Below are 21,298 nucleotides of genomic sequence, written 5' to 3'. Positions count from 1 at the left end.
TCAGGGCATGGACCACAGGAAGCAAGGACCATGAGCGGCCACCTTGGAGGACGGTGCCCAGCTCTGGAATGCCAGGACCTCCAGGGAGCAGGTGCCGACTCTCCCCTGGGTTCAGATCATCACTCACCCTGCACCAGGGAGCACTCCCCTCTCCAACGCTCCCTCCTCCCCTCCAGGTGGCCCTCCCCCTGTGCACACCACCACCTGGGCTTTTCTTGGGCACAGGTTGGTCGCCTTCCAAGAACCCCACACTTGGCCATGTGCAGTCTTCCCACACCCTGATTCTGTCACCCAGAACCGTGTCTCTGATAACCCCACATCTGGCTGAATGTGTCAGGGTTTCTCATTCCAAATGCCAAATTGTGATTCATCTTGAGAACGGATCATAATGGATTCACACATTGCCCACGTAGGAGGCGTTCGTGTTGATCCTGGTTTTTAGATATTGTCAATAAGGCTGCTGGAGGTTTTGGGACCACTTCTGTGTTCTTTCTGACCTCCCTGGGGTTTGCTACGACCTCAGCTAGTCTGTGTGAGGCTTTTGGGACACTGTGAGCTTCGTGTCCTGGACTCTGGAGGCAGGTGGCTTGGTTTACTTCTCAGAGTCTCAGTTACACAGTTCTGTGACTTTAGAGGGAAGGGGCGTCCTGACACTGACACTGTGCCGTGGTGACCATGGCCTTTCACCTAGTTCCCAAGCTCAGGTCGACCATACCACAGAATCTACACAAAGGGCCTGACAAACACCTAGTGTTCATGACTGTCTACATGTGGGTAAGCGAGGGTCATGTTGGCCTTTGTGACTGGTTAATGGAACAGCCTGAAGCCCAGTGAGTTTTGGAGGGGCAGACACATTAATTTGGTGCATCAGCTTTAGAACCAGGCTTCCAGGACCCGTTCTCCCAGGAACTTGGGTGTGAGGTGGTCCCAGCAATGCAGCCCGTCACCTTCTGCCAGGGTCTAGAGCTCTTCTTCATTAGGGGATGGCTGCAGGGAAGAAGGCCACATGGCCCGTCCTGTCACAGGCACAGAGCCCCACGCACAGTGACCATGAGGGAGGCTTGGCTACCATGAATCAGATCGCACAGCCTAATCTGTCACATGCACAGAGCTCCGTGTGAGGTGGTAATGAGTGGGACATGGCTGCAGAGTCCCTGAGAGGACGCAATTCTTCTGCAGCAAGTGCTCCACCTAGCCTGCCTGGGCAGACCAAAGCACGCACAGAGTCCAAGATGAGGTCAAGAAAAGACCCGATTGTGCAGGGGGACCATCTCTTCCTCCTGGGGTTACTCCTTTGCAAGTGTAAATGTAAAGGATCCCAAGTCCATTCCCATCGTACCTTACAGCTACCCCATGAGTCCACCCCAAATGGAGTCATCCCCACTCCTTCCATTTACCTTTGGCTCTTCTGGCTCTCAGGAGGACAGCACCAGTGACCATCAGGCCAACAGCCAGGAGAACATCAAACACAGCCAGCACCATTGTGGAGGGGCTGACCCTGGAGAAGAAGCCACCTGGAAAACAGGACCATGGCGCTGAGGTCCAGCCTGAGCAGGGGACCTGGCTGCGTGGAGGAGTCCTGCCTCCTCCCCAGGAGACATCACAGGCAGGCAGAGACGCCAAGCCTCACCAGCCCTCCCAGCACCCCTAGGACCTCCTCTTCCTGCCTCCTCCCAGCCTGGGAGACCCAGAACAGACATCCACACTAGGCAGCTGTCTGGACAGACTGAAGGAAGAAAAGTACTGCAGCAGACACCGTGTGCCCACCTCCAGAGGTCACCAAAGCCACAGGACCCGTGTGACACCAGAGCTCCTACAATAAGGCCCAGGTGCCGAAGCCTAGCGTCCCTCCTTCCACCTGCCCTCCCTCCTGAGTCCTCAGTGCCTCCATCATGGGCCTGCTGTCCAGGTGTCCTCCACATCACGTGGACGTGGCTCTGAGGTTAGTCTGAGGACTGAACCCTGGGCAGGGAGGTTCCTGAAGGCAGCTCCTGGGTTAGACCTTGAGGGACCAGCAGGAACTGCCAGTCAAGAGAAAATAGAAAAAGCATGGCCCCCAGTGCCCATGAAGCACCAGAGGGCGGGTTTGTGCAGGGCTGATGTGGGGTACCAGCAAGATGGAGGGAAAGGAAGGAGGGGTGTGGGTGAGCGGGGGAAGAAGGCCTGAGAGCTCCTGCAGCACAGCTGGACTCTGTTCCCTGACCAGGAAAGAGGAGTGTGGGAGCCAGACTGTGTTCCCTGGACAGTCCCTCTGGGTATGTGGAGGGTAGACTGGGTGTTTGGTCCTCTCTTCCTGGGAGATGAACTGTGTCATTAACTGTCATTGCAACTTCATAAGAACACACTCTTCGTACTACATTCAATAGTGGGAAGTGGGACATAAAATGTCTATGTGTCCCAAGTTCACAGAAGTGCTGTGGCCAGCACTTAAGGTCAGTTTGGCAGGTTGGGGAGTGAGCTCTATTATTATGCATGGGCAAGACTGGGCAGAGGGATTAGGGAAGGTTCCCAGGGACTTTGCCAGTCCTCTCCACCCTCCTTCCATGGAACACTTGGCATATCCACTTCTACCATGGGAAATGATGACTTTGCTGACCCCACCAGGAGGACCCAGGGGGAAGTGGGTTCACATGAGGAGCTCTCCTCTCTGGAGTGACAAAGTCACCCACTGGACACTCAGCAGGGTCTGTGTCAGGTCCTCTGCTCATCTCTGCTCCTTGATCAGCACTGGGACCTCTGGATGAGCAACTAGGAGGGAACTGACCTGCCATGGACACGTGGGCCTCCTTCTCCTCATTGAAGACGGGGTTCCTGATGGAGCAAGACACGTGTCCTCTGGAGCTTTCCCCGATGGTGAGAGAGGACTCCACACGGAACAGGCCATCTACTTCTATTGTCTTCGCCTCAGAGGCAGGTTCCAGGTGGAGTCCTCCAGGGCCACTCCACTGCACCTCTGGCTCCGGGTACCACCCTGGCGACATGCAGGTCAGCTTAATGCTCTCGCTGGGACCAGGTTCAACATGAATATGGGGAGCCAGACCTGAGGCTGGGAATGAGAGAGAGACAGACGCATCAGGAGGTCAGTGGCTCAGCTGCCCCCAGGCCAGTGGGCGAGGGCTTACTGGTCGACCTGCAGGAGCCTGAACTCTCCTGCTTGTGAACATGGAGAATGAAAGTACTGACTCCACAAGCAGCTCCTGTTATGTAGTCCTGAGAAAGCACTGCGCTCTCTAATCCAGTGAGTGGCCACGTGGTCAGTCTCCATCTGGACCATGACCTTCCCTTTCCATGGAGCTCCCCACTCGTCCTCTTCTCATGCTCAGGACGGGGCATGAAACCCCCCTCCATCCAGTGTGGCTGAGCTCTAAGGAGCACACGTGGACTAGAGCCTCCTGTGGCATCTGCCCCGACACCCTTCACCTCCTCTGCTCAGGCCTCCTGCACAAACCCTCTTGGGGCGTGTCCATGCCATCAGCAGAGCTGTGCGTGGGGAGGCTCACTCGGCAGGTGACTTGGGACTGGCATTGGTGTGTTACTTAGCAGGGGTTCAGCTGCAGCTGGATGGCCATGTGCATAGGTAGCTGCCCTACCTGGGCAGCGCTGTTCTGAGGTAATGAACTTCTTAGCTGGGGAAGTGCCTGCCCAGCTGGGGACCACGTGTCCACCCCCTGTGCTAAGGAGAGGCCTTCAGATGCTGATGAAAGTCTGACTGGAGCTACCATGAGCTTCCTGTAGACGTCCTTGATGGCAGGGGGCATGCTTCATCCTCAAGCTCTCTACATCTTCTGACTGAGGCACAGAGATGCCTTTGAGACAGCTACCGCCCTGAATCAAGGCTACATATGCTACAGGAATAACAGCCTCAGGATGATTGATGTGCAACCTGACGAGCACCCCTCTCCTCTTGCCCTGTGCTCTTTCTCTACAGACCTCTTTGGAGAAATGGCTCGGGATGAAGCACAGTAACATGCATTTTAATATGGGATTGAACACTTTTATCTCAGTTAAAACAGTCCAGAGAGGCAGAGCAGGCTTTGTATGATCTCAGGTCTGATATGGGATCTGAGAAAGTAGAAGGTAAAGCAAGGAGATGCAAAGGTTGAGTCTGGGAGATGAGAAGAGCAAAAGAAGGACAGCTTGCTGAGGGTGCGCTGCTGTCCTCACGGGGAAGATTAAGGCCCCTTGCAAGGACAAGACTCTGGGGCTCCCTGCACACTCTGTGTCTCCAGGGAACTCTTCCTGACCCTGGCCAGCTTCCTTCCTGTGGGAAGGAGGGGACAGATGAAGAAATGCGTGCTAGAAACCACACAGCCTGGAAAAGCACAGCCCAAAGCCATGGGTGGGGACATCCAGGGCCCTGTCTGGGACTGACCTCTGCCCTGAGGCCAGCACACGTCGGGCCTCCTGTGAAGAGCCTGGCACTGCATTGCTCTCTGTGTGGGCAGTTGGTGCAGGTAGATCTGACTCAGGAAAACACCCCAGGAGTCCAGGAAGCCCCATGGCCAGTGCTGACCTGCAGGAGAGGAGAAGGTTGGCTCAGTACAGTTCTCAGTGTTTCTGGTGGAGTGCAAACTGCAAAGACAGCAGTAACTTTACCACCACACTCCAGAACTCAGAAAGCAGCCTGCCTGGAAATCATGGAAACATGAGCTCCTGAATGCAAGGACCAGAGGAATCTTTCCTTTGGAAAAACCTATTGATTCTTCAAGGTTACTTGTTATTGCAATATCCATATCTAGTCTTGCATTGTAGCAGAAAAGATGCATCAGCAATTGCCTGCAAAGTTGAGAACACCTCATTCCGGAACTCAGAATCCAACTCATTGATGTGCTATCAGTTTCCATCTGCGCACATTGCACTAAGCCTGGGTGTAAAATCTGGGACATTTACACAGTGCTTACCAATCAACCTGGGCCTGGGATGCATGTGGGGTGCTGCACAGGCAAACAGTGCTCACCATGAAGTTTGACACAGATTTTATTTTGCTTTAATTTTTTTTTTTTTTTGCATCCTTAAAACATTAAAATTCTTTAGTTTTTTGTTTGGAAAAACACCTGCTTTTTCCTCTCTGCTTTGGAGAAGTTAGAGAGTTGGTATGTCTGAAAATGTTTCCTTCCATGGATTCGTGGGATTAAAAAGTATCAGGGACCCACTATTGAAGTTCAGAACACACTCACGTGCAAGCATGAGGCCCACCCGCTAGCTTCAAGGAGCAAGCTGTGTGCTCACAAGGAATCTGGGAACAAAGTGGGTCAGTTCTGGGAAGTGCTCTCTGCTGATAGAATCCACCTCCCAGAGGAGAAGCCTCTGGGATCAGGCAAATCCTGCCGTCCAGCGAAAGGAAGGGTATTCCTCTTTGGAGAAACAGCTGTACGAGCCGACTCTCAAATTCATAGCCCCTGATGAGGTTTCACCAAAGCTTTAGGAGCATCTGAAGTACCTCTAGAAGTAGATGTCTCCTGCCTGGTTTTGTCTGAAATCATCCCACAGACAAAACTCTGCCCAGAAAGTGAGGCCAAGCCACTCACTCCTGTAGCTCTGGGAGGGCCTGTCTGTACCTACAGGAGGATCTCCATGCACAGAGCTGGTCGTGGCCTCCTGCAGGAGGCTGTCCATACACAGGGCTGGCCATGTCCTCCTGCAGGAGGTTGTCCATGCACAGGGCTGGCTGTGGCCTCCTGCAGGAGGCTGTCCATGTGCAGGGCTGGTTGTGGCCTCCTGCAGAAGGCTGTCCATGCGCAGGGCTGGCTCTTGGCCTCCTGCAGGAGGATCTCCATGTGCAGGGCTGGCTCCTGCAGTAAGAACTCAAAGGACGACCAGCAAGCCTGCTGAAGGGCGGAAGCTTCCTCCAGACCCAGATGGGGTCACTGTCCTCTCTGACTCTGTAGAGATTCTACTAGTGGATGTATAAAGGGTCTGGTTGGCAGAAACTTTAGCACAAACTGTTGTTTAAAACTTGCCAGCAAGTCACTTTTCAGTATTTGCCTACAATCTGAGAAGAATCAGAAAAGTGCCTGCCATTCTAATGTAACTAGGCCAACTAGAATCTCTGCAATGGACAGACTCTTCTCCCTATCACCTTGAGTTTCTGGATTGTCACTGAATGGCAGACATGGATATTGTTGACTCCCACCGCCCGCGGTGAAAAGATTCACAAGACGTTTCTTGTAGGTGCAAAAGGAGATCTCTCTTTATTATTTTTCGTGCTCATATTTATACATAAAGTAAAGGCAGCGTAAGCAAGATATAGCCAATCAGAAAAAAGAGCACGTGAAAGTCCACCAGGAAGGTGTATGTGTAACTGGTAAAAGACATAGGTGCATGTATTGATCACCAGCGCAGCACGGACCCGGTAGGGAAATACCCGCCAATCAGACGTGCTTCCTGTTATTGAGCCAACGCCCCGGACTCATCTTGGCACGGTGCCAGGCGCCATCTTGGAGAACGTGATGTTGCGGGGCCGCCCCCAACAGGATATTTGCACACAGGTCACAGGGTCTGGAGGAAAGCTTTCCTGCTCTGCAAGGTTAGGAGTGCTTGCTCTTTGTGATGGACCAGGCTGGTTTCTCCTAAGGTCCATTTAAAGGAGGAGAGAGAGAAACTCCTCCAGCAGGTCAGCACAAGGCCCTGTGGTGGTGATGATGGAGGCTGAGTCAGGCTCAGTTTATGTTTTAACTAGAAACTGTCCTTACTCTTTCATCCCATCCTGACAGAAGTTTCTGGGGTCACTGTTTGCACAGATAGGGGATGTAAGAGCTTCAACTTATGCTGCGATGTGAGCAAAGATGTCAGAGGACGGGTGTCCAAGTCTGTTACCATCTCTAGGGGTGCTGGGATTATTGCCTCTGTTCAGCAAAAAAATTGCAGGGCAGGATACAGAGAGAGCAAGCAAGCAGCAGGTTGATTGCAAGAGCAACAGAGATACAGAGGTAGACCTCTCCAAGGAGAAGGGCCCAGAGCTGGGACTCCAGTGGGGAGTTTGGCCTGCTCTTTTTAGGTCTCTGGAACTTCCTGCTGCCCTTGTCTCCTGCCCTGCCCAGGCTCTCCTCACTACGACTGATTGGTGCCCCTGTGTCCATATGTCTGCTTTCACGTTTCTACCGGATCCCCACTTAGCAGCAGGAGTCCAGAAGTATCCGTCTGAAGGGTCCCTCGCTTGTGTCCATGAGCGCTTTCCTCAGCCAGGAAGCTGCCCTCATCAGCCGACCCTCTCCCTGCTCCTTAGTTTCCGCCCTGCCCCCACCTCCTCACTCCCCGTCCTGCCCTGACTTCCACGTTTCCCTCGAGACCGTATTCCAGCCAAAAGGGCACATTCAGTGTGGCCAGGGGTGAGGTGCAGAACCCTGGGCCTGGGCTGGGATGATCACATTCTCGCCACCTCCAGCGAGCTCCTCTCGTGCTTCTGAAGTAAGAGTAACATCTCCAGACTGAGACGTGTTTCTGGGGCTCTGGGCGGGCCCCACTGAGATGCCCTGTGGCACCTGCCCTTCCTCGGTGGTGTTGGAAGGAAAAGAGAAGTCAGTGTACGTCCATCAAAACACGAGTCAGTGGGAAGACGCCCTAGATGAATCTCAACCCCAGTGTTCTGGCATTCCACCACAGTGCACTGGGACGTGGCCATCTGCCCTTGCACACTGTAGCGTACTGATTGGACAGAAATGTGCCACCAACCACCGGACAGCTTTCATGCCAGAGTCTCACCTGAGACTATCAATGGAACTGTGCTTCTCTGTAGTCTGTGGAGCTTGCAAACGAACACCTGTAGTCCCCTCCATCTGCAGGGAGGATGGGGTGGAGCCTCAGGGCCACCTGCCCTTGGCTGATGTGCTCCTTGAGGAGCTGGGTCCTCCCACGGTACTCAGGCCACTGCTGCTCCAGGTAGTCCTGGGAGTCCCTGTAGTAGTGCACCAGGCCCGAGTCGTTGCTGTGGAACCACCTGACCTCCATGTGCTGGGCATCCGTGGTGGGGTTGAGGTGGCAGGGGAACACGGCCTCTGCTCCCACCATGGTGATGACTGGTGAGCGAGGTCCCATGACCTGGAATTGCCCTGGAGAGAAGGAAGATACAGCATCGTGACCGAGGGCTGGGTGGTGTGACTGTGGGGGTCTGATGGGAGCAGCGGGCCATCTCCACCGGCACCATGGGCTGTGTCTGACTGTCGAGCAGCCCTAACACCAGAACGCCAGGTGCACTGTCAGTATGAAAGTCACAGCTGCACACGGAGCCCTTATGCAATGATCAGAGGATCCAAACCAAGATTCCGTGGCTTCCCATTGCCTGGAGTTGGAAAGCAAATGGAAAGGAATCCCTGAAGTCTCATAAGAACTCTGTGCGTTACAGAGTACCGGCTTCGTCAGAGATGCCTGGTAACTTGCCCCATTCACATAATTAGTACAGCATAAAATGAGAATTGCAATACCATCCCCCAAATGTCCCCTTGCTTTTAACCATGCATTTCTCAATTCAAACGGGGAGTGAAATATCAGATGAAAGCACCAAAAATATCGATTTAGTGCTAAGGGAAAAGAAAGAGGAAAGGCTACAGTGTTTTCCAATGTAAAGTATTAACTGAGGGAACAGGCATAGAATAACTGTTCTGAAACCTGGTGTCAGGTTATCTCAAGCCCAGCCTCAGGAGTGGTAAATACAGCTGGAGTGGCCCAGACCAACATCTGGAATCCATGGCTCCCAAGTCAGAACACTTTGTGCAGCAATGTGTGTAAACACCCCCCTGAGCTCACATTCAAGTCTTGGTCAAAACACAGGCTCACGAGAATAATGCCACCTCCCCGCAGGCTCTGTGCAGGTGCACCCGTAACCTAAGAGAGCGCTGTCTTTAGACTCGGGTCCCACCCCCAAGACGTGCCATTCGATATGCAAGAATCCTAGCATTAGAAAACTTCTGATATTCAAAAGACTTCTGGTTCTGAGCTTTCAGATAAGGGAAATGGCCTGTAGAAAGCCTAAGAAAAACATAGAATTTCCCGGTGCCAAAACAGAGAGATCTCCTCCTCTCTCGCTCCTTACAGAGCTCCCTTGAGAATTCTTGAGATTCTTGTTCAGCCTCTTTCTGTCTCTTTGAAAAGTATGGAGATCTTCTAAAAAGTCACATGTGCCTCTTGCCAGTTGTAAAATCTGATGTGCTTTTCTTAAGGCCCTGAGACTCATCAGTTTGAACTGAGTACCTAAAAAATGGAGCCTCTTCTCCCTGTGGCTGTGCAGGTTGGGCCCAGGCACCTGGCCCCTGCTTGTTGCTTCCTACTTATTGAAGCTGGTTCGGTTCCATTTTTCCTTTGAAACAGGTGAGTAACTAAAACAAACAGCAACTTCAATTACCAGGTTAAATCAGGATGAACGAAGTGGGGCAAAGACAGTTTCAAATCTTACTTAGGGACGGCTTATCAATTATCTGTTTTGGGAGTGAGTATGTGACGGGGACAGCTGGGGACAGGCAGCCAGGAAGAACTCGTCACCTCTGCAGTGACTCGAGGGGATCCTCTGGGACCCACGGATTCCGCTATATGCATCAGAGTTTTCTCTAGTGCTTATTTAAACAATACGGTTCTTAATTCTTTTCTTCACTTTTGGAGATAATTTTTTTGCTGAGCAGGAGAATTGATTCTCATCATGTCCTCAATAATCTGTATATTGTTCTTTATATGTGTGTGTGCCGAGCTGACCATACACGAAAAGTCTTGAATCCCTAACAGACGATCCTTAACCCTCTTGTTTGGTTTTCTATCTTTTAACTTTGTGTTGTAAACCTGGTCAGGAAGTTAGGATTATTAAGTAAGATATGCTTTCCTCAGTTAGACAAACTGCCTTTCTTTACTTATTGCCTTTCTTTACTTATTCTGTGTGCTTCTGCCAAAGTAAGGCATCTGCTACTTTAGTGAGGCACAGAAAGGACCCAAATTGGAAAGAGAGGCATTAAATCAGAGTGAAAGTCAGGAGGGTCCCACCCAATCTCTGCCTAGACTGCTTTTCCCACCTGGTAAACTTCTGATTCAAATCCTTAAGAGTACTGAGACAGTGCTCTAGGAATTAGGGTTCACAGGAAGCCAAGGAAAGTTCTTGTCAAAATCACACATTCCAGCTCCTGTGCTGGGGCTGCCCATGTCCCCTCAGCCCAGAGCTGGACAGAGCACCACCAGGTGGACGGAGGGAGGGCTGCTGGCTCTAGACCCACCTCCAGCCATATGTCCCTCAGGGAGGGTCCAAGGCCACAGCCTGGGAAGGTGCAGCCGGGCCTGAGAGAGGGAGGCTGGGACAATTCCCAGAGGTGAGAGGCCCCCGAGCAGCAGGAGCTGAGCCCTGGACCCACACCCAGGGGCAGCATGGCCAGCACCCTGGAAACTAGAGAACACTTTGAAGGAAATTAGAATAGCAGAAATAAATGGGAAAAAAATCTGCATTTCATTACAAAATCTTAATACTTCACAAATATCTGTTCCTGTTGGTAACAACACAAGCGATGCGGCCCCTACTTGGTGATGCAGTGAGAGCAGTTCTCAAGGAGGGCTGTGCTCGGGAAGACTGAGCAGAGTGGGTGTCCAGGTTCTCTCCACGGAGACGGCAGCTTGGGAGCAGTCCACTGCCAGCTGACTAGACTTAGCGTATGTGCACTTCTAGTGCTGTGCATGACCAAAGCAGCTTCATCTGTTGATCTAATATATATATATATCATATAAATATATATGTGTATATATAAAATTCCTATTGCATTTTTCACAGAAATAGAAAAATAATCACAAAAGTTCATGTACAAGCACAAAAGACCTCAATGAGTTGAGTCAACAATCTCAAGTAAGAAGAATAAAGCAGGAGACATCACACTGCCAAGCTGTGGCAAACTACAGTGCACGCACAGGCAGGTGGGCAGACACACGGGCACATGGAACAGGACGGACATGGTCAGGTGTCTCCCCCAGGGCGTCAAGAACGAAGCTGAAGCCGTCCCTCACACAGGTGGATGAGGAGCACTGGACATCCCCATGGAGAAGAAGGGCTCTCACCCTTACCCCACACTCAGATGTCAGCCAAAACAGGGTCAGGTGTCAAACAGCAGACCAAAGGCTGAAACATTCCAAGAAAAAAGCCCCTTGGCATTGGTGTGACCAGTGATTGTTTTTGGAAACCCCAACAAGGCTCAGGCAACAGAAGTAAAACTAAGGAAGTGGACTATGTCCAACTAAAAAGCAAAGGAATTAGTGAAGGCCATGACAGGGAGTCCAGGGAACAGGAAGAAACGTCGCAAGCCTTGTGTTAGACAAGACTGACATTCAGATACAGAAATGACCCCGTGATCACACAACACAAAACAGACTACAAATGCCCAAGAAAAACCAGGAAAAGGGCAGGTGAAGACATTTCCCTCAAGGACACATGCAACTGATCATCCGGCTGTGCAACGAATTCTACATCGAGATGCCGCCCCCCCCCCCCATCCAGTCCTCTCACATCCAGGCACAACCACAGGAGAGGAGAGCGCTGCCGGAAAGGAGTGTGCACTCCCACGTCCTCCCAACTGAAGGCGGGAGACCTCTGCTGCTCAATGAAAGGTTGCAGGTCATGGGGTCACACCTGCAGAGCTGCGTGGACGAGGACACTGTGCTAAGGGCAGCAGCCCGCCCAGGAAGGCACACTCTGCACGAGAGGCTTGGTGGGACAAGGAGCTGGCAAGAGAAAGTCGGGAGCCGAGGGTTCATGGGACTCTCCGTCACGTGAGACGAGGGATCCGAGATCCACACATGGCACAGTGCCTGAGCTGACGGGGCGGAACACCACACAGAAGGCTGGCTTGCCCAGGGGAAGGCCTGGGCTAAGCCTCCTCACCCCCACGCCAAGAGTGACCAGGACAGCAGGATCCAGGTAGGAGGAGGCGCTGGGGAAGGACCAGGTGATCTCCTGAAGGTAAGGCAGTGTTGCAGGCGCAGGCTGATCCCCAACTCCTCCACACGTATCCTTCAAGATACATGCAACCTTTACAATGCTAGTCACACCTCAATGCTAGTCACACCTCAATGCCGTCCTCCAAAAATATCCTCGTAACTAAAGATAATAAAGATACGAAACAGAGATCAAAAGAGGAGGTATTCACCCAGTGTGATTATTTCAAGAAAACTGTGAGGCTCCATATCAAGCTGTCCTGCAGCTGACTCCAAGCACAGCGCACTTTTACAAGATCACACCCATCAAGAGCTTTGTGTTCCAAACAGTCTTCAACAGGCGTGTGTGTTGATTTTCTGTTCCTGGAATCACTTAGCATTTGAAAAATAAGCCTGTGCACCCAAGTGAGCTGCAAAACCACTATTGAGCCTCATGAGCAGATTCACATGGGTGGTCTCAGAACCAGATGAGGCAGAGGGAGGAGCTGAGTTCACCTGCAAAAGAGTCCACATCGTTCCCATATGGTGATTTCTGATGAAGAAATACCCTCCGTTAAATCTCTCACTTCCTAAAATCCTGTGAGTGGATACTAAGTAGAATGTCAATGGAGGCAGATGAGAGGATCAGAGAACATTCATCCCACGCTGGACGACATGGAGGGACCCAGACAGCTGACGAGTGTTTCCCTGGCTCAGGAAGAGTCGTGGCACTCGGTAAGCAGGTGTGTCCTGATAGGACCTCCTCCTGTGAATCGCCCTGCCAGGTGACAGGCAGACACAACCCTTCATCCACCTCCTGGTGAGTCACTCTGGGTCGCAATGCCTCCCCCTCCTTTCTTGCAGACCAAACCCAGTCTTCAGTGGGTGACTGGAGAGAAACAGGGCAGAACCAAGGACCACTCATCCCCAGCTATGCCCGGAAAGTCCTGGGGGACAGAGACGTCACCGGCAAAGGCTGCTGAGGGCACTTCAGGGACAGCAGCAGGTTTCCAGAGAGGGGTCTCACTGGTCCTGAGACCCAGAGCCCCAGCACAAACACCACTTCCTCCCGGAAGATCTCTGGGGCCGCTTGCCCTTTCATTCTGTTCCGGGCTACTCGGCAAGGAAGTTCAGACAAGTGGCACAGAAGAAGGAAGCCTGGCAAGGCCTGGAGCAGCTGGGGAGAGCAGGGCCTTTCATGGAAGAAGCCACTGGGCTGAGTCGACCAGCCCCTGAGAGAGACGCCCCACCCTGGAGGCGGAGGAGCTGCTCAGCACGCGCAGGCGAGCCTCAGGGGCTCCTGACCCGGAGTGCAGAGGCCCTCCTCGGGCCTTGAGAGGAGAGGGCTTCTAATCTCACCTAAGAAGAACCCGCCTCCGTGCACCAGAATAGGGCACTCATGTTTCAGAATTCAGAGGCCAAGTAAAATCTTCAGCCAAACTGTGTTCTGAATTTGAAGGCATAATGGTAGAAGACTTTCTAGAGTCAAAGCTTAAAAATGCCCCACTTCCGCATGCCTGTCTTGGGACCAGAGCAAGATGTGACTCAGCAAAGCAAAGAGGAAAAACCAAGAGAAAGACAGCAGATGGGGTCAACACAGGAACCACAGGGGAAGGTCAGAATGAGGGGCGGCGAGTGAGGGAAAGGTCCATGGGCCACAGAACCGATGATGTGAGGAGATGGAAGGCAAGTGGTGGGACAGTAAGTCCTGGATGAGACACTGGAGGACTCATCGTGGATGCGGAAGTGAGAAAACCCAGGCCGAGGCCAGCTCAGGGCGCGAGGGTCCTCCAGGAAGGCCTGTGGTGTCAGCCCCTCCCGCAGCCACCGTGGGCACTGATGTGCCAGGGTGACGCCAGAACTTAGTGCAGGTCTGAGCCGACATTGGGATGAAACTCCACTGACGGCCAGCAAAGCAGGGAGCTGAAGGAGAGGGCGTGGGATCCACGATGTGACCCCAGCTCACGCCCTTAGGAGCATGGGAGGACCGGAGGGCACGGCCCAGGGTCAACAGAGCACTGAGGAGCAGGGGGAGGAACTGATCCTGACCCAGAGCTTCCAGTACGGTGCCTTTTAAAATACTGACAAAAGGAAAGCAAATTCCAGAGTGGACGCCCTGCTCTGCAGTTGGGATTGGGCAGGCTCCTGCTAGCCTTTGGAGCTAGGAAACAACTGGATTCCTTGTCAGGGGAAGACCATGAGCAAAGTCTCGGGATCAGCAGGTTCCCCGCTCTCCTCCAGCAGATGCAGGTGAATCTTAAGTGCAGACAGGGTGCATTGGGGAATTATTGGTTTCTAGAGATTTCATTTATAAAATGAGGGCAGATGTCCCAGGGCACTGAGAATCCAAACTGTCATTTAAAATTTTTAGGACACCAAAAAATTAATTCTCCAGACTTAGCTGTTTATTTCTAGGTTGTAAAAGAATTATCATTTTTTTCTCTTCTGAAGATTTTTCTAACATTCTGAGCATATATTTTGTTAACTTTTGACTATTTATTTTATCTGTGTCTCTGAATATTCACTCACATTTTAGGACACATCCTAAACAGATTTTACTAGGGAAAAATATTTCTACATATTAGAAGGTTCTCATGTGTGTATATGTGATTTGTTTTTGCTTTTTTTTTTATACTGGAGATTGAACCCAGGGACACTGAACTATATCCTCAGTGCTTTTTATTTTATTTTTAAATATTGACACAGGGTCTTGCTAAGTTGCTAAGACTGGCCTCCAATTTACAATCTCCTGCCTTGGTCTCCTCAGTCACTGGGATTATAGGCATAGCCACCATAACCTGGCATGTATATTTTTCTTTTAAATGCTAGAATATTTCACAAATTCCACTGACAAAAGGTATCTATCTCCAATGGAGGCTGTAATATTTTCATTTATTTAACGAAAGTGAGAGTTTACTAATGTTGAAAATAATGTCATGTGATAATATTTAAACTGACCTTTTTTTAAATAAAAGAGAAATTCATAGATTTAGTAGTTTTTTTTTTTTTTAAATCATGTATTAAATTCCTTTATCCATGTGCCAATTGCTTTCTACGGTTTTAATAGAAAACATTTTGTGAACTACTGTTTTAAAGATGAAAATTATCTGTTTTATTTTGTGACAAGGCATGTCTGTGTATCGTTCACCAGGATGTTTCCCAACAAAATCAATAGCTTTTCCCTATTGAGATGTGCAGAGAGTTCACTCCCACACTGGAGTCTTTCATTTATGGGAACACACACTGGTTTCAAGCAATGTGTTGTCTGGCTAGTGTGTGAATCTCCTCTGGGACCATTTTGGAAATATTTATCTTAACAGCTCACACACAGGCACTTATCAAACAGGAGATGCTCGGGAAGGAAGCCAACTCTGTGGGCATCAGCAAAACAATGCAGCTGGACACCCTGGGCTCCCTCCTTCCCAGCCAGGCCACACACAACAGGGAGTAACTAGAAATGAAATTGAGCCATACTGGAGAAACTGGTGGCCTCCTGCCATTAGTCACTTGCTGTGTGACCCAGGCAGAGAAAGGACTCCGGTCCAAATGAATATGTGTATGCACATGATCCAGTTTTATTCATAAGAGGAAAGATTTATTTTTTTTTATTTTTATTTTTTTGGTTTTTTTTTTTTTTATTGTAAACAAATGGGATACATGTTGTTTCTCTGTTTGTACATGGCGTAAAGGCATACCATTTGTGTAATCATAAATTTACATAGAGCAATGTTGTTTGATTCATTCTGTTATTTTTTCCCTTCCCCCCACCCCTCCCACCCCTCTTTACCCTCTATACAGTAGTTCCTTCCTCCATACTTGCCCCCCTCCCTAACCCTAACTCTAACCCTTCCCTCCCCCCCATTATGTGTCATCCTCCACTTATCAGCGATATCATTCGTCCTTTGGCTTTTGAGATCGGCCTATCTCACTTAGCATGATATTCTCCAATTTCATCCATTTGCCTGCAAATGTCATAATTTTATCATTCTTTATGGCTGAGTAATATTCCATTGTATATATATACCACAGTTTCTTTATCCACTCATCAATTGAAGGGCATCTAGGTTGGTTCCACAGTCTGGCTATTGTGAATTGAGCAGCTATGAACATTGATGTGGCTGTATTTCTGTAGTATGCAGATTTTAAGTCCTTTGGGTATAGGCCAAGGAGTGGGATAGCTGGGTCAAATGGTGGTTCCATTCCAAGTTTTCTAAGGAATCTCCACACTGCTTTCCATAGTGGCTGCACTAATTTGCAGCCCCACCAGCAGTGTATGAGTGTACCTTTCTCCCCACATCCTCGCCAACACCTGTTGTTGCTCGTATTCTTGATAATCGCCATTCTAATTGGGGTGAGATGGAATCTTAGGGTGGTTTTGATTTGCATTTCTCTTATTACTAGAGATGTTGAACATTTTTCCATATGTTTGTTGATTGCTTGTAGATCTTCTTCTGTGAAGTGTCTATTCATTTCCTTAGCGCATTTGATGACTGGACTATTTGAATTCTTGGAGTAGAGTTTTTTGAGTTCTTTATAGATTCTGGAGATTAGTGCTCTATCTGAAGTATGATTGGCAAAGATATTCTCCCATTCTGTAGGCTCTTTCTTCGCATTGCTGATTGTTTCCTTTGCTGAGAGAAAGCTTTTTAGTTTGAATCTATCCCAGTGGTTGATTCTAGCTTTTATTTCTTGTGCTATGGGAGTCCTGTTAAGGAAGTCTGGTCCTAGACCAACAAGGTGAAGATTTGGACCTACTTTTTCTTCTATAATCTGCAGGGTAAGAGGAAAGATTTAGAAACAACTGAAAATATTCTCTAAGTAGTAGGAAAAAGAAATGTGGTATTACTCTGTGGCAAACAGAATGGACGATCACTCACAGAGGAAGGGCTTCAGCAAGCTCTGTGCTGCAGAGGAGCCGGGGGGCAGAGGCTGTGTGCCCGGCAGGCACTTTCATGACTCTCCACAGAACCCAGAGCAGAGTCACGCCCTGGAGATCAGGCTCCAAGGGGCAGGGACAGGGGCAGGGCAGACTCACCAGGAACAGCACCCAGAGCTCCCAGGTAATGAGCAGGGTACCTCCTGATGGGGGTCATGCAAGTCCACGTGCATGTCAAGACTCAGTGTTGAACCCACCAAGCAGGCCATGCTAATGCTCAAGTTTATAAAAAGATTGTTAACAACAAGGACAGAAGGAAAAGCTTGAAGCAAAACAAGCAAAAAAAAAAAAAAAATTGCACATTTAGCAATCAAAAGAATCTGAGTATCTTATCTGACTGCTTCAGGACACCATGAAGGTCCTGGTCCCAGCACATTCAGGGTCAAGCAAGAAGGTGGTTCTTTCTGAGCCTGGGAGGTGGAAGCAGAAGTGTTACTTACAGCTTGAAGAAGAGCAGGCTGCCAGGCAGGGCCACTGAGGGAATCCTCCCAGGCCAGGGGACAGGCTTGTCTCTGGGGGCAGCTGATGCAGAGTCCCCGGGCTGGGGCTGGCCTGGTTTCTCTGCACCCTCTGGATTGGCCGATGTGAATAATTCCCTGGGTTCCAGGGCACAGGACTGTTCTCCTGCTGGGTTTTCTGGCTCAGGGTGATAGGCGGGCACGTGGAGACCCTGAGTGGGAGCCCGATAAGGAAAGGGGTTGGGGTGTGGACTTAATCAGCTGCTCAAAAAGGGGAAGCCATGGCCTCTAGCCAGAGCCTCCAACTGGGTGCAGACAGCGGGTTCCTTAGAAGGAGCTGTGCAGTGTTCCTCCTGTGTCATGACGCTGGTTCTGAGCAGGATTTGGGGAGCTTCTGAGTGGTGTGGCTAGCCCAAGCGCTTTTACAGAGGAGGCCGTAGCTTGCCTGAGGCAGAGCAGGAACCTTTCCATACTGTGAAGACGAGGAGAATTCACAGTGAAGTATGGCTCACAGTGTGGAGTTGAGTTTCTCACTTTCATGTCGCTGCACATCAAATAGACCTGAGATTTGGGGCAATTTAAACCAGTATCTCAGTGTGGTTATAAATGGTGTGTCTTCTTTGTAGTTTTCTTACTGGTTTTTTTAGTTACGGATTTTATTTTAATTTATGGATTTTGTTTCAATTTACTACTTAGGCGATTTTTAGGTGAATTCACATCACTAGTTTTAATGGCACTACATTTAATGCACTTGGATATAATCTCTGGACAAGAGGTAAGTCACCATCTCATCAACAAACGGTCAGACCGTCCCTCTGGCAGGTCGTTCTGTGCTAGGTGGGATCTTGTTTTCTGAAAAACCATTTCCAACGGGAGCATTATCATCGACTCAGGTGTTAGTCTGGCTGTTCTAGGTTCTGTCTTGGCACGAAGCAGTCCAGTCTGATGGGGTCATGGCGAACGTTTCCTCTATTGCCTGGCTTGATGCTGAGAAACTCTTCATGGAGCTGGTCTTGGAGATGCCAGCTTCCTCTGCATGTAATTGCTCGTCTTTCTCCTCCTCCCTCAGGTGAGCCTTCTGTTTGCTAGGCTTCCTGGCTTCTCTTAAAGCTGTGGGCAAGTGAGGCGTAGCACCTCTGTTGGTGCAGCAGGCACGTGTGCAGATGGAGCGGCTTCCTGCAGGCCATTTGCAGACCTCTCAGGTCGGGCTTTAATTTGTCCGTAGCCATGGCTCTGGGATGGTATTATCTAAATTACCATAAGGTGGAGTATCTCAGTGTGACCTTCATCAAACCTGGGAATGCAGTCCTTGGAGTATCTGTACATTTTATCTTGTTGTTGCTTTTCTATGTAGTGGAAAATATTGAAAATGAGTGAAACAACCAGAACCAAACTCAAGAAGGCTTGAAGTTCCCAGAGACAGAAGGGGCAGTCACAGTTTCTTGAAAGGTGTGCTGTGTGATGTCCTTATGCAGGAGAGAGACAGCGGATTCCGTGGCGTCTTGACGCTGCTTCTGTATATAGTTACTGAGGCACGTGAGAGGTGTGCCTAGTAGGGGAGCCAGAGGAGGGAGCTCGGGCATTGCAGAGTTCCTAATGTAGAAGGAGGGACAGGGAAAAAACGGCCTGCGTGACACCCCTCAGCGGCAAGCAGAGGCGGCCATGAGCACACTGGTGAGGTGCCAGTGGCTGGTGGACTGGTCGGCAGCGCACTTCCAGCCCTGTGCCATGCGGGGGCAGCGCGTCCTCCTTTGAAGCAGGAACCGGGGGGGTGGCTTGATGTGGGCTTTCGTTTTTCCTCTCTGGTATCAGCAAGGCTGAGCCTCTTGTGAAATTCAAAGGTCTTGCTGCCACTGGAGTGGAGATTGTGAAGTTCTGAAGTCTCGGTGCTTCGTGGGTGTTAAACGGGACAGATGCTGCCCCGCGATCCCACCTGGTGGACCACAGGAACCTAGGACCCAGGCAGAGCGGTGAGTCTAAGAGAGCTGGGCAGGGGAGGTCCTGCCCAGATGAAGAGAGGGCTCTGCTGCAGAGCTGGGCAGGGGAGGTCCTGCCCAGGCGAAGGGAGGGCTCTGCTGCAGAGCTGGGCAGGGGAGGTCCTGCCCAGGAGAATGGAGGGCTCTGCTTCAGCAGGCTTCAGTCACAGGACCGGCCTGCTGCGTGGTGTTTCTGGTGCTGTCGCTCCGCGTCTTGGGACGCGTCTCTGGGCCGAGGGTGGCGCTCCTGCACTGACGTGTGGCTGCCCTCTTGTTGGCCAGCTCAGGACCTTTGGCCCTCGATGGTGGAGCAGGGAAGGTCCACCAGTGAGTGCTCAGACTGCAGGGACAACTCTGCTGAGCTTCAGTGGCAATCCCGACACTCACCTGGATTGTGGGAAATGATGGCTCACTGGGAGGGTTTGGGCGTCCTGGCTGCCAATGGAAGCACCAGAGTAGCAGTAACAGGAGGGGGCACGAGGAGAGGGTGTGCAGCTGCCCCTGCCAGGCCTTACTGCCTGATTGATTTCCAGCCATTCTCAGGAGTGTTAGGGTTCGGATTCTGGGATATGGAGTTGAGCTCCCTCTTATCTACAAGTGTAAAGTGGATTTACTCCGTGGACTTTCCCTCTCCTGTCTTGGTGGCCCATTGTCGGTGGGAATGCCCCTGGGAAACTAATTTCTATTCCATACAGAGGATCAGAGGAACAGCCCAGAGGAGATACCCACCCCCTAGGACTAAACATGGAGAAGAGTTGTTGGGTGGTGACCCCTGGGCTCAAAGGGACCCCAGCAGGAGGGCAGAGGCATGGCCCCTGGGAAAGGCTGTGATTATCATGGACCCGCGGGTGTGAGCCCATGGCCTGGCCTCCTCAGGAGATCCAGACAGGGTGGAATGTAGAGGAGACGGGATTAATTGCAGGACCTATGGAGAGAGTTTGTCTGCACATGAAGGCCTCGTAGGAAAGCCAGGGAAAGGAGAGGGGAAGCAGTTTGAGGGCTGAGCTGTGTGAGAGTCAGCCAGGGCTTGATTCAAGGGAGGTGCCCTCCTGGGGCGAGACAGAGACCCACTGAGGGCTCCACGTGTCCTTTTGCACACAGAGAAATTATTTAGGAGCTCAGGAAACCCAGCAGGGAAACAGAAGCACAGCTGAGAGCTGTAGGTCAGGGTTCCGGACTGTGTATTTGGAAAAGCAAGACTGTGTCTCAGGCACCGGCAGTGATGTCTGCAAGTCGGAAGGGCAGGGAGTGTCCTCAAAGCCCCACCTTGTTTTCTTGGTATCTGCAGAAACATGGAAGATGCTCGGTCGTCCCGTGACACTGTGAGGTCACACTTTGACACTCTGTGAGGTAGGAGATTCCCAGAGCTCCTTGTCCTAATGCAGGCGACCCTTAAGAAACAGCTCAACAGCTCAACATGAATGTGACCATAGGGACAGTGGTTGACCAGGAAGGGCAGTGCTAACATACCGTCCAACCATGGTCAGTGGTCGTGGCCTGAGCCACTCATCCCTCACCAAGGGCATCCCGGGGACAGGGTGAGAGGGAGCAGACTCCTGAGCTTCCGAGCTTCAGACGTGTAGCAGTGCCACTCACGCAGCCCGCAATTTCTCATCCACAGTCACTCTTCTGATACAGAGAGGCTCCCTGGTGGGCGAGGGGTTAGGAGAGGTGAACTCAGCCAGCATCATGGTCTTCCAGGACTCTGAGGCAGGACAGGTCACCCCTGCCACAGGACAGGAGGCCCGTGTTTGCCCCACTTTGATGGGATGTCTCGGGTGGGCTGAGGTTCTGAGGGTCTGTTTCTATGAGCCAAAGCATGATGGTGGCTGAGTACTGATGGTCTTCAAGTTGGCGTGTGAGGTGTCCTGGGAGGTGGACAAGCTTCGGCTGCAGGCTGTGGGGACAGCGCTGACCAGGACAGGTTTGCTGGTTGCTACTGGACTTTGTAATTTGATGCTACTAATCACTGACCATTGCAGGCTTCAGGCAAATGTGGGCTCTCATACGGAGATGCAGTGGGAAGACTCTCCTGTTCGTTAATCGGCTATTAGGTACAG

The 21,298-nt window shown here is 51.0% G+C and overlaps 1 protein-coding gene and 1 pseudogene across 2 annotated transcripts; both read right to left on the bottom strand.

Moving 5' to 3' along the window:
• Positions 1–1,357: 1,357 nt before the first annotated feature.
• Positions 1,358–4,468, bottom strand: LOC306663286 (butyrophilin subfamily 1 member A1-like). The gene is made up of 3 exons (XM_079143715.1): positions 4,373–4,468; positions 2,765–3,046; positions 1,358–1,514 (listed from the first exon to the last, which is right to left on the bottom strand). The coding sequence occupies exons 1-3, from the start codon at positions 4,425–4,427 to the stop codon at positions 1,375–1,377; spliced, it is 477 nt and encodes a 158-aa protein (XP_078999841.1). The 5' UTR covers positions 4,428–4,468; the 3' UTR covers positions 1,358–1,374.
• Positions 4,469–16,656: 12,188 nt separating this feature from the next.
• LOC306663324 (T-cell receptor-associated transmembrane adapter 1-like) lies at positions 16,657–20,929 on the bottom strand (annotated as a pseudogene). Its single transcript has 2 exons — positions 20,835–20,929; positions 16,657–18,703 (listed from the first exon to the last, which is right to left on the bottom strand). The product of its transcript is annotated as a T-cell receptor-associated transmembrane adapter 1-like (transcript).
• Between the last annotated feature and the right edge of the window lie 369 nt (positions 20,930–21,298).

This window comes from Sciurus vulgaris (genome assembly GCF_902686455.1).
Source record: "Sciurus vulgaris genome assembly, chromosome: 6".
NCBI classification, from domain to species: domain Eukaryota; kingdom Metazoa; phylum Chordata; class Mammalia; order Rodentia; family Sciuridae; genus Sciurus; species Sciurus vulgaris.
The sequence above is the reverse complement of the archived record's forward strand: the minus strand, read 5'-3'. Positions and strand labels throughout refer to the sequence as shown.